Source organism: Amblyomma maculatum, chromosome 5 (genome assembly GCF_055883805.1).
Source record: "Amblyomma maculatum isolate TAMU_Amacu chromosome 5, ASM5588380v1, whole genome shotgun sequence".
Taxonomy (NCBI): domain Eukaryota; kingdom Metazoa; phylum Arthropoda; class Arachnida; order Ixodida; family Ixodidae; genus Amblyomma; species Amblyomma maculatum.
This window is the reverse complement of record NC_139348.1, coordinates 122747847-122761063: the sequence shown is the minus strand read 5'-3', so window position 1 is coordinate 122761063 and position 13217 is coordinate 122747847. Positions and strand designations below refer to the sequence as shown.

General features: G+C 50.0%; 2 protein-coding genes across 2 annotated transcripts in view; one reads left to right on the top strand and one right to left on the bottom strand.

Annotated features, from left to right (window-relative positions):
- The window catches only part of LOC146189397 (sodium-coupled monocarboxylate transporter 1-like), a 70838-nt gene that overhangs the window by 35753 nt on the left and 21868 nt on the right, over positions 1-13217 (bottom strand). The window contains exons 5-6 of the mRNA XM_084605261.1: positions 9371-9438; positions 643-800 (exon numbers count right to left, since the gene is read on the bottom strand). Coding sequence (XP_084461387.1) covers positions 643-800; positions 9371-9438 — 226 coding nt within the window. The remainder of the gene's footprint in view (positions 1-642; positions 801-9370; positions 9439-13217) is intronic.
- LOC146189398 (uncharacterized) lies at positions 1358-3338 on the top strand. The gene is made up of 2 exons (XM_084604228.1): positions 1358-2942; positions 3007-3338. The coding sequence occupies exons 1-2, from the start codon at positions 2629-2631 to the stop codon at positions 3296-3298; spliced, it is 606 nt and encodes a 201-aa protein (XP_084460354.1). The 5' UTR covers positions 1358-2628; the 3' UTR covers positions 3299-3338.

Below are 13217 nucleotides of genomic sequence, written 5' to 3'. Positions count from 1 at the left end.
AGAACGCGAAGAAGAAGGCGAAGAGGCACAAGAACGCTCGGTCACCCACAGCTAATGCTTTCGCTCCACATTCGGTTCAGCAGCGTTGAATCCTTCTCATTTTTACGGCTAGTAGTAAAAGTTTATTTGCATAAAAGAGTAATGTATCCTGAAGAAGGTAGAAACCGCTGTCATTGGCTACAGTGCCAGCCTTTGCCTTTTGGCTCCGGTCATAACTGGTCCTCTAGGTACAGAATTGTTAGCGCAGCTTCCCATTGCCTCAAGAAGGGGGAAGAAATAGGAGGGAGATAAATATTGCCTTGGTATATGCCTCCATATAAGGGGACATAAAATGAGTGGTGGGAAAATCATTAAGTGCCATTTTGTCGGCACTAAACGAGACTTCTGCTGCCGGAAAAACACTAACACATCCATAAGAAGCTAGAATAAATTTTTGACGGGAACCAAAGCCAAATGAAGTTCTTCTCAGGGCCTCTTTAAAGGGGACCATTATAGGGACATTTATAAGGAATAGGGGAATAATACTGCTTCGCCGCCATACTGTACGGAGTAGAAGAACTGTGTTATTATACGTTAAACTCCCGCTACCAGCTGTATTATTATCGGCATGACAATGAAAACGCTCTTTTGCCGCATTCTTACCGCAGGATGTACTCAGTGACGTTGAAATCACTCAAAGGCCTCAAGGGTGGGCTAGCGCTGCTTGAGTCGTAGATGACTTTTCCGATGATGATTGCGGGCATGGACAACATCACCAGAGCTTGGACGCAATCCGCCCACACGACGCTACGGAGTCCACCCTTCGGCGAAGAAACAAAGACATTAGAATGTGGGAGAGAACTGCTGAGGCCTGGGGCACTCATCCATGCAACGCTTCTGCCAGCCTGACCAGTACTGCGTTCTATTTGGCGTACTGACGCAAGGAGCAAATGCGTAAGGACAAGGAAGGCCGGACGCAGAGGAAAGGGACTAGGACATGCTCAGGCCGCGCGCAGTTGGAATCTCCTATTGCTGCATTTGATGAGACTTCCTGGAAGGCGAGTGCGCATATAAAAATTATATAGTGTATGTGTGCGATTATTGTATAGAGAAGTGTACAAACGCAGCAAAATGAAGTACCTTAGTTGACACTAAAACTGGAACGAGATCCCGTTGGGGAGATTACGGGTACACTGCACTAAAGTGACGTCACAGAAAATCCGACTATTTACTCAAGTCGACTCGCTTGCTTGCCAGCGCTGCTTTGTTCGAGCTGTATAACTTCAGCTGTCTGTTTATTTGTTGCACTGAAAATGCATCGTTTAGCTAGGAGACGTACAGATAAATTTGCATACTTTCGCCCTTAGACTTTGTGGGGCCCCACAGCCCCTTTTAGCGTTTCGAACCGCGCGCGCTTTTTTCTGTTTGTGTTGGTGTCCGCCCGGGCAGCGCGAGTACGCATGAGCGAGCTGCCCGGAGCGGGGGCGGCATGTTATCGGCGCGAGACAGAGGGTAGATAAGCGCGTTGGAAGCAAGGCTCGGGGCTTTTTCGCCGGGAGGCCGGCCACAGAAGGGCGGCGTGGCAGCGTCCCAAGCCGGCGGGATGTACACGGACGACGGAGCGGAGTCCTGCGAGGCGAAGACGGAAGCGGCGCCTTCAAGGAAGCCTTAGGAGTGTTAGCGTGAGTGCTGCCACGCGAGTAGCAATGTTCTTGTACCGTGATCAACGCTTTGGCCCTATTACTCGCCCATCGCGCCGCAGTGTGCTTTGTGTTGTCGCGGTGAAGCCCTGACCCTTGTTCCGTTTTATCATCGTAGTCCATTGTCGCGAACTTCGACGGCATGTTTCCAGCGCAGTTTTGACCAATGCTGTTTCTTTTCTATTTTATACTTTTCTGTTGATCCGGAATAAACCGGTGTTTTTAAGAAAGACTTGGTTTTCACTCGTCGGGCGAGACCATCGCTCGCGAACCCGTATTCTAGAAGGCGGAGCCTTCATTTGGCGCCCAACGTGATTTCTACTCGAGCTTTGGCTTGCCCCGCGAGTGTACCAATTTGAGGTTCATGCAGTTTCGTGCGTAGCGATGTCGGACTTACCGTGTGCAAGCGCCCAGTTAACGGAGACAGTTCGGCCTCCCACACGGGCGGGTTCCGAGCATGAGCACTCAGAAGACAGGAAAAGCAAACCGTCGGACATTTGTAGCGGAATTCTTGGCCTCCTGAACGAGCTACTGGAATCAAAGGCACATTTCAGAGAAATGGTAGGAAGCGAGGCAGTTTCGTTAACGCCCACTCCCTTGTATCGCGATAATCAGCTGCGGCTGAATTTGGCCGTGCCAAGGTTTGAAGGATACGCCGATAAGAAATCTGTGTGCGATTTTCTCTATGAAATCGACGATTATCAGATGGCAATGGCAATTTCGGACAGCGCTCTGGTCACGCGTGTGCTTCCCGTAGCTTTGGTAGGTTCCGCAGCAACCTGGAGGCGTAGACAGCGGCCGTTCGCAACAAAGCAGGATTTTATAGACCGTTTTCGAGAAGAGTTTTTGCCGCCTGACTATGACATCCGTATGAAAGACGAGCTTTGCACCAGGACGCAAGGCGAAAGCGAGGGTTTGCTAGAGTTTTTGCGCAGTTTTCAAGAGCTGCATGAGCGGGCAGATCCTGCAGTTCCGGAACCAGAGAAGGTGGCTCATGCTATACATCGGTGCCATCCAAGGTACCAGCCATATCTCCGGCGTCGCCAGTTCGCGGACTTCGATGACATGGCTAGAGAAGCATCCCGCATCGAGGCATCTTTCCTGGCGGAGCTCCAGTACAAACCACCTCCCCCTGCAGAGACTTGCCTTGAGCCGTCCTGTGCGTGGCCTGGATCATCGGCAGCACGCAGCCTGGAGACGCCAGGCTGCCGTACGGAGGCTGGCGACTTGCACGGAGTCACAAGCCCTGAAGCGTCTACTCAGGTGACAAGCCGATTTCATGGGGCGACAGGTCAGACGGGGCCCCGTGTCTTCTTGCCATACGCAGGCGCGGGTACCCCTTGTGTGGCAGCAGTTGGGACACCCCACGTCAGAGCGCGCAAATCCCGGAGATCTCCTACAGCGGCTGCCGGCTACCATTCACCATCGGGTGCAACGTGGGTGTCACCATCGGGTGCAACGTGGACGTCACCTACGGGTGCAGCGTGGGTGTCACCACCGGGTGCAACGTGGACGTCACCTACGGGTGCAGCGTGGGTGTCACCACCGGGTGCAACGTGGACGTCACCTACGGGTGCAGCGTGGGTGTCACCACCGGGTGCAACGTGGACGTCACCTAGGGGTGCAGCGTGGGTGTCACCACCGGGTGCAACGCGGACGTCTCCTACCAGTGCAACGTGGACGTCACCACCGGGTGCAGCGTGGGTGTCACCACCGGGTGCAGCGTGGGTGTCACCACCGGGTGCAGCGTGGGTGTCACCACCGGGTGCAACGTGGGTGTCACCACCGGGTGCAACGTGGGTGTCACCACCGGGTGCAACGTGGGTGTCACCACCGGGTGCAACGTGGGTGTCACCACCGGGTGCAACGGTGTCGCCATCAGGTGAGAAGCGGGCGTCGCCTCCGGGCACAACTTGTCCTCCGATTCGCAGATCCAGGACAACACAGGGGAGGGTGTTTTGGTCATCGCACCATCCAGCGGCCAGGCCGCACAGACGTGGCCAACCACCGGGAGAGCTGATCCAGTCGCTACCTTTCCTGCCTGAATCGAACCAGGTGCCACAGACCCAGGTGTCTTCGACACAGGTACCATTGTCACCACCTGCGCATGAGGCGGACCCCGAGAAGCCCTACAAACACTCGGTGAGTGCAGTCCCGTCAACTTCTTTTGAGGAATGCCAACCAGACAAGACCCCGCTGGTCTTGGTCAAAATGGCCGGACTGGAGCTTCCAGCCCTTTTAGACACAGGGTCTACAGTGTCAGTCTTCGGCGATCAGGTGAAAAATTCCTGCGAGACAAAATGTGTCCGGTTGCGGAGTGTAAACACTAACCTTCGTATGGCGTCGACTCACATAGTACCCGCAACCTCAGCAGCCCGCCTAACAGTTGCTATAAATGGTCGAAAGATTAGACAGTGTTTCTTACACCTCCCCGGACTATCCTGGCCAGTCATACTAGGCCGTAACTTCATAGTGAAGGCAGGAATCGTGATAGATCTCAGTAAGGGAACCTATCGGTATGGCACCGGTACAGAAGCATTTCAGTTCAAGACTAAGGCCGCTGAGCCACAGTCACAGTTGCTTGCCACGAACGGCCATTCGGCCAATATCACAGGCTGTGGTATTCTAACCGTTTTGAATTCCTTCACGGGGTCACCAGCGGAAAAAAGCAGAATCGAGACAATGCTCAGGCCCTTTGCAGCAATGTTCACGGAGGCTCCGGGGAAGGCCAACGTACTAACCCACAGGATTGACACCGGCGATGCTCGTCCTATCAGATTCAATCCAAGGCCCTTGAGTGTCCACAAGCGAGCGCTGCTGGATGGGGCTCTCGACGAAATGGTGGCTACCGGTGCGGTGAGACCATCAAAAAGCCCCTGGGCGTTTCCTGTTGTTCTCGCGCCTAAGAAGGATGGAACAGCACGTTTGTGTGTCGATTATCGACGTCTGAATGCTGTGACAGTGCGAGACTCTTACCCTTTCCCGTCTGTTGACTCTGTCATGTACTCACTTGGGTCAGCAAAATTTTTTACAACTCTCGACTGCAGTAGGGGATTTCTGCAAATCCCGATTGACCACTGCGACATTGAGAAAACGGCTTTCACTTGCCACCGGGGACTGTTCGAATTTGTGCGCTTGCCTTTCGGGTTGTGCAATTCACCTGCTACTTTTCAACGGGTGATGGATATTGTGCTTGGAGACGCTAAATTTAACTACGCTATGGCCTACATGGATGACGTAGTAGTGTTCTCAGAAAGCTTAGAAGAGCACCTCCGTCATCTAACGAATGTCCTTCAACGAATGCAGAAGGCGGGCATCACCATTAACCCCGGCAAGGTTCAGTTGGTGACAAGCACAATCAATCTTCTTGGGTTCATGGTGGAACAGGGCACAGTTCGCCCGGATGAAGAGAAGCTTCAAGCCATTCTGCAGCTCCCCCCACCAAACAACATAAAGAGCCTCCAGCGTTTCTTGGGCATGGTGGGATTCTACCGCCACTTCATCCCGAACTGCGCTGACCTGGCGCGACCCCTCCATCAGCTCCTCCGGAAGGGTGCCCGCTGGTCATGGACAGAAGCCGAGCAGGGATCATTCCGTTCACTGTCTGCAGCCATCGCGGATACTGCACGCCTGCGGCTTCCAGACCTTAACCGGCCATTCACGGTACAAACGGATGCAAGTGAGTACGGAATTGGGGCGGTATTGCTTCAAGAACATCAAGGAAAGCTTTGCCCATTGGCATTTGCTAGTCATACACTGACGGCACCGGAAAGGAACTATACTGTGACAGAGAAAGAGTGTCTCGCGATTGTGTTTGCCCTCAAGAAATTTGACATGTATTTGGATGGTGCAGAATTCACTATTCAGACCGACCACCAGGCCCTATCGTGGCTTTCGAGGTTGCAAAATCCAGCTGGCCGTCTGGCCCGCTGGTCACTCGCTCTCCAAAAGTATAATTACAGGATAGAATACAGAAGAGGCACTTTCAACAAAGTGGCCGACGCCCTGTCACGAGCTCCACTCCCGGGCGAGGGAGAGCGAGCACCCGCGGTCCATGCTGTGACAGCTCCTGCCGACACCTGGGGCACACTGGTGTCCCGTCAACAGCTCCTTGACGCTCAGCTTTCAGACGACCAGTGCAACCAGATACGCCAAAGCCTGAACAGCGCCAGCCCTGCAGGGAGCCGGGAGCTTAACGGAAGCTATGACTGCTACGTGGAAGCAGAAGATGGTTTGATCCTGCGGTATATACCTGCTGCGGACACCGACAGTGGTGAGTCCGCATTTCGTGTGGTCGTTCCTAAGGGCCTACGTAAGCATTTTCTAGAGTACTTCCACGATACACGCCTCGCAGGTCACAGCGATGGCAAGAAAACATATGACAAATTGTGTCGCGTTGCAACATGGCCCCGCATGAGAAGGGATGTCCTGACATTCGTCCGCACTTGTCATACCTGCCAGACCGCGAAGCCAAGGGGAGGAAAACCACCGGGCCTCATGCAACCTGTAGAGAGCCGATACCCATGGGAAATTGTAGCTTGCGACATAATGGGTCCCTATCCCAGATCAGTGAAAGGGAATCGCTACTTGTTAGTAATTACTGATCATTTCTCGAAATGGGTAGAACTGTATCCCCTGAGTAGGCTAGACTCGAAAATAATTTGGGATAAGCTACTAGAAACATTCACTCGCTTTGGTTTCCCAGCTCAGCTTATCACTGATAATGCCACGTATTTCACCGGTAGGATATTCACTGCCACTTGCAAAGTTCTTGGCGTGCAGCACAAAAAGACTACGCCCTACCATCCTCAAGCAAACATTACAGAGCGAGTGAATCGAAATCTCAAGACTATGATGGTGGCATTCACGGAGCGACACAAGGACTGGGACGCTCGTATCCAGGAGATGGCCTTCGCCACAAGAACCACGGTAAACCGGTCAACAGGTTTTACGCCAGCGGCCATTCTCCTTGGTCGTGAGCTCAGGTTCCCTATTGAGCATGCTCTGAATGGCTCTGATTTACCGGGTCTTAGCCATTCTAAATTTGCTCATGATCTTTCCAGCCGCTTGGCCGAGACTCTGAAGGAGGCAAGGGAAAACCTGGACCTTGCCCGCCTGGAACACTGTAACCAGTACAACAAGGGAAGGCGACCTTTGGAATTCAGTCGGCGACAAAGTCCTTCGCCGCACGCACCCACTAAGTGATGCAGCAAAAGGGTTTGCTGCTTCTCTCGCTCCACGATGGACTGGCCCTTACACGATAACAAAGCGCGCGTCTCGGCTTTCTTACTTTATTCGCCATGTGCAGGGTGGTCGAGAAGCCGGACCAGTCAACGTGGCCGATCTCCGAGCTTACCACGGCCGTCCACTAGCCACATAGAACCACTTGACCTACCAGGCACTACGGCTACCCACGCTCGGCGGATACCTCCAAGCATGCGCCCCGCCAGCAGCAGTACCAGTTCCACCCTTATCCCGCGTTATTGTTGTTTTACACGTCGGGAGGTGTCCCGTCTTGAGAGGGGGGGAGTGTGGGGCCCCACAGCCCCTTTTAGCGTTTCGAACCGCGCGCGCTTTTTTCTGTTTGTGTTGGTGTCCGCCCGGACAGCGCGAGTACGCATGAGCGAGCTGCCCGGAGCGGGGGCGGCATGTTATCGGCGCGAGACAGAGGGTAGATAAGCGCGTTGGAAGCAAGGCTCGGGGCTTTTTCGCCGGGAGGCCGGCCACAGAAGGGCGGCGTGGCAGCGTCCCAAGCCGGCGGGATGTACACGGACGACGGAGCGGAGTCCTGCGAGGCGAAGACGGAAGCGGCGCCTTCAAGGAAGCCTTAGGAGTGTTAGCGTGAGTGCTGCCACGCGAGTAGCAATGTTCTTGTACCGTGATCAACGCTTTGGCCCTATTACTCGCCCATCGCGCCGCAGTGTGCTTTGTGTTGTCGCGGTGAAGCCCTGACCCTTGTTCCGTTTTATCATCGTAGTCCATTGTCGCGAACTTCGACGGCATGTTTCCAGCGCAGTTTTGACCAATGCTGTTTCTTTTCTATTTTATACTTTTCTGTTGATCCGGAATAAACCGGTGTTTTTAAGAAAGACTTGGTTTTCACTCGTCGGGCGAGACCATCGCTCGCGAACCCGTATTCTAGAAGGCGGAGCCTTCAACTTTCAAGTTCAAATTCGGACATCAAGGATTCCCTCGGCTGCAGTGCCACGAGCCTGTTCAAGGAGCGCTGGCCACTGGTTCGGAGTTACCGTTACACACTGACCTTCAGCACTCTCTTACTGTTCCTATGTATCCACCTTTGTTGCGCTCCGCTAGTTTGGTCCTCTACTGATGCAGCATAGAGGTCGCACCCATGTTTTTCTCACAGTGCATTGGAATAATATTGTAACAATATTCACGCAAAATTAAAGAACTCCCGAGAAATCCGCCTTTTTCACAAAATGTGGCGCCGTCTGGGAGTGGTTGAAAATCGTCTGCTACTGGTTGAAAACGTCCTTGGTGCCAGCGAAATGATGTGTGTGTTCTGGACAGCTACCGCCATCTGTCGCATACGCCTGTCAAGAATATTAACTACACATGACCTCCGAGATAAGTTACGGCTGCGTCGATCACGGAGGCCAGGAACTGCGCATGTGCAGCTGGTGGTTTGTTTTCAACCAGGGGAGAGGCGCGCATGCGCAGAGCCGCTTTGTGAAAAAGGCGGATTACAGGTCATCACATCGAGACGGTAACGCAGGAAGTTAGCTCCGGGCTATTCGTGTTCCGATGCTGTCTGACACCGATATATTCGAACTCGCGGCTTAAGCTAGCGTGAAACACGAATCCGCACGGTGGCGCAGCGAGCGATTTCATTCCTAAATTAAAAGGTTGGAAATTAGAAAGAATAATAAATTGACTTTTATTCTGCAGCTACGCAAGGCAATAAAGCCTCAGCACTTGTCAAATTAGGCGTCGGTCAACGCCGCACAAGCTTGATTTGCTTCGTGACAAGAAACACGTCTGTTTGTTGGTTGGTTTATTGTACTGTAAGCACTAGAATGGGCCATTAGAGGAGTGGGTGAACAAAAAGATACAAAATTGTGCTGTAATGTCGCGGGAAAACAAAAAGAAATCAGTACAATGATTATATTTTTTCATAAATAAAGGTTGTCATGCGGTGGGAACACTCACTTCATGCGCTTCACAAAAAAAGATACGCCCTAAGATTACAATAAAAATAAGATTTTTCAAACATTATGCAAAAACACTAAAGAAGAAAGAAGTGATGGCTAACTCTGGTAATGAATTTCATTCATTAATTGTTCTCAGAGGAAAAGCTGTATATGAACGTATCGCTGGGCATAACTGATGGTTGAACCTGTAAACTGTGTCCATGCCTGCAGTGTGGATCCGGTGATATGTAGTTTTCGAATAAATTAATTTCAACTTGGTTATAATAATGACAACGTTCAATCTGTCATACTTAGTCCGGAGTCCTAAAGGGGTAAGGTTTGCATGACTACATGGTTCAGGTGGAGAATGCACATGCGGGTATTTATCAAGTATGAGTCTAGAAGCCGCTCACTAAAATTTGTCCAATTTATGACAATTGGAGTTTATAGCGTCTGATATGCACAGCGGAAAAAAAATTTAGTATTTCATGTCCTATTGGAAGCGTATAGTCCTTAAAACAAGTGCAAAATGTCAGTTACCATGGCTGTGTAGATTGTTCCTGCCAAGCCGATAGCAATGCTTGAGTACACCAGAGGCACAGGAAACACTGAAAAAATAGGAAATAATTAGAATGACGGTGGAAAATACTCGATTTTACCAGATCTACACTGAATGAACTTTGTGGTTGTTGCATTAATCGGCTTGGCATGCAAAGAGGATGCTCTACTGGTAACCTTGTGCTTCTAAACAATTAGATAGCGAGAACGCTCCATCTAGTTACCTCAGCTGGCCAGAATGGAGAGGGGGGGGGGGGGGGGGTTGAGGAAGGAGTCTAGTACGGGCGGAGTCATAGCACAGTACACACGGGAGCCTTTTACGCTTCACTCGTACCAAAATGTGGCCGTCACTTTTCGGGTTGAGCCTCGGTTGTCCGGCTGAACGATTAAAGCCCCCACAGAGGAGCCACTCTTCTTAAGCGAAAGCATTACATGTCCTATTAGCACAAAAGTCGGCTACTGCGTCCATGGCACAAAATCCAGGTGGTGCTGGTGGTGGTAAGATTTATTTGGATATAAACGAAAATAAAAGGGAGCAAACGAAAAGAAACGTTATCAAAGATAGGCTCCTACTTGTCCTGGATCCCGCGGGCCTCAGCTTTTTGTCTAACAGTCATTTTTGCCTAGCTGGTTAGGTAAAGAGCTCAGCTGCTCCCATGAGGAAGTGGAAGTGTACGCTGGATATAGAGGTACAGCCAATGGTTGGCGGCATTCTGACAGGTAATAGATAAGGGTGGTCTTAGCAGCCCTACATGTTGAGGAGAAGGTGGATCAAAGCAAGAAGGTAGCAGTGGAGGCGGTAAGCTATCCATGACAAATGTCATGTAGTAGTTTGCCTGCAGTTGTCGCCACACAACCCTGTATTTTTGATTCAGTGTGAAGGGAGGTGACAGGAGGGTACGACGGCTGTGTTTGTAATTGATTTGTTGGTATGTGAGTAAAGCCTTTTATGCTTCTTGCGTGTCCGCTCTTCCAGGGCCCGGAGAGATAATTGGCGGCCTGCGCATGAAGGCGCTGATCACCGGGGATCGAGGCCTGCCCGGGAATCTGCGTCAGGGTTATCTTTTGAGCAAATGCTTGTCCTGATGTGAGAATGAATCTAGTGGTTGAGGTATTAGTGTTTGCAACTACAGGCGGTAGGCAGCTTGGGATTTGGTGCAAATTTCGGTTATGTTGTCGTCGTGAGTAGAATGTACGAGTGTCAGGGCGTCATCAGCCTCCGTAGGGTTGCAAGCGTACAGTCTTGAATAACAAAACGTAAAGTTTGATGCAGTCCTGACTAATCCGTACTGGGTAACGTAGCATTGTTCGCAAATTTACAAGTAACGTACTGTAAGGTGTAAAGTATGTACACAGTCATTACAAAAATTTCGCCTTGCAACATGTGAGCGGTCTTAAGTGTTTGGCTTCAGACTTTTCCTTTTGCGATTGTAGGCAATTTTTACTCATGATTATTCCCAACCAGATGGCAAATTTCCCTCTAGCCCTCAATTTCATCAAACTTTATTTAGTAGAGGACAAGCTGTCGGGCTAGTTGGTTTTCCATAGTTTTTGCAGCGCGTAGCCGGACAAGGACAAAGACGGAGGAACATGTAAGACGCACAGGCGCTGCAAAAGCTGCAGTTCAGCGCCTGTGCGTCTTACATGTTCCTCCGTCTTTGTCCTTGTCCGGCTACGCGCTGCAAAAACTATCCAGTTAGTACTTCGCTTCAGTAAGGTGACAATGCGGGCAATTGCGCATGCGTCCGCGCTAACCGATTCTCAACATGTATGCGAGCCTGCCATGCAGGCCGGTTTATCGGTGTTACTGTTTCGGTAATGGAAGGATGAAAAACAAAAGTCTGCTTTTCGAGCAGCGTTTCCGCTTACAGTTCACGCCACACACGGTGACGCTGGAAATAAACCTTTGCGTCATTTTGATCTTTTCTCTATTCATGCTTTATTAAAGAGTAGTTCAGGATTGCCCTGCAATTCGTTATTAATGTTGCCTCTAAAAAGTGTTGGCTAAAGCGCCGCATTGTAAGCGAGCACCACGAATTTCGTCAGCCAGAAACTGTCCAGAACTGTTCACAGCCAGAACTTGTTGTAGACATATGCACTGCGTGACGCAGCTGCAGTTGGTGCTGACCATTTTAAGGCGAAAGAATTTAAGGCCTCATCGTTGTCAACAGGAGCTGTCGCAGAGGCTGTCGGCAGAGGGTGTCACACTTCCGAGGGAGATAGTTACAAATAAATAAAAAAACCTTGTCTCCACTGGGAATCAAACGTCCTTCCCTTGGATCCCCAACCGAGCGCTTTACCAACTGCGCAACGTTCCGGATCGTGAAACGTTCATCACGATTCCTCTTGTCTACCGTAAGGATAGCGGGATTCCGCGAGTGACAGATACTGCGCCTTTAATTTCCTGTAAACGAATTATAGAACGCCGGTGAACGTTGATGCGTTCAATGGAATGCTGGTTGTACAGCATGTACCGTCACGACTGGTCATGACGTCACCAGGCGATTCATGCATAGACGAAGCTGACCCCGCCGGGCGTCCGATCCAGGCGTCCGTGCGGCACCTTTCATTTGCCGCTTCCTCGAATGCCGCACCACACAGCAAATAGAAGCAGACCCAGATGTCTAGGAAGCCAACGAGGACAAGAGCCAAACTGGCAAGGAAGAGCGGCGTTCGCAGCACAGCAACGAGGACAAGAGCCAAACTGGCAAGAAAGAGCGGCGTTCGAGGCCCAGGAACCGGTCATCTAGTGGTGCGAGAGGCGATAGCAAGAGAAGGGACCGGTCATCTTCCTTCCTGTCACTGCCCGGACGCGTATTTGGGTTTGCTCGGTACGGTGGCTCCGCAAGGGACAAAACGACAGAAGAGACGAAGAAAGCGGGCTGTTCCGACTAGCATCTACCACCCCCAGGAGCCGAGCAGCCTAGCGATTAGCGGCGCATGCTTTTTCAATGGGCATCATGTTGGACGCGGCACTAGCTTGAGAAAGCCTATACTACTGCTACTACTCTTACTACTACTACTACCACTACTACTACTACTACTACTACTACTACTAGTATTATTATTATTATTATTATTATTATTATTATTATTATTATTATTATTATTATTATTATTATTATCAGTAGTAGTAGTAGTAGTGGTATAGAGGAAGACTCGTTTCACTAAGTTGGCCCTGAATTGTCTGTAGGTAACGGCCAAATTAACTGGCTAAATGTTATCTTCCCAGTTTTAATTATTAATGATAATAATATTAATTGGTTCACAGGAAGGGAAAGGCGCAGTATCTGTCACACGCGTGTCTGTGGACACCTTCATCCCTTGGTGTCCACAGACACAAGTGTGACAGATACTGCGCCTTTCCCTTCCTGTGAACCAATCATTATTATTATTATTAATTAAAACTGTGGAGATAATATTTATCCAGTTCATTCGGCCGTTAACTAGACAATTTAGTGCCAACTTCGTGAAACGAGTTTTCCTCTATACTACTACTACTACTACTACTACTACTACTAATGATAATAATAATAATAATAATAATAATAATAATAATAATAATAATAATAATAATAATAATAATAATAATAATAATAATAATAATAATAATAATAATAATAATAATTAGCAGAAAATATTACTGTGTATCATTATTATTTAGTAGTAGCAGTAGTAATAGTAGTAGTAGTAGTTGTAGTAGTAGTAGTAGTAGTAGTAGTAGTAGTAGTAGTAGTAGTAGTAGTAATTGTATTATAGGCTCTCTCAAGCTAGTGCTGCGTCCAACAAGACTCCCACTGAAAAAGCATGCGCCGCTAATCGCTAGGCT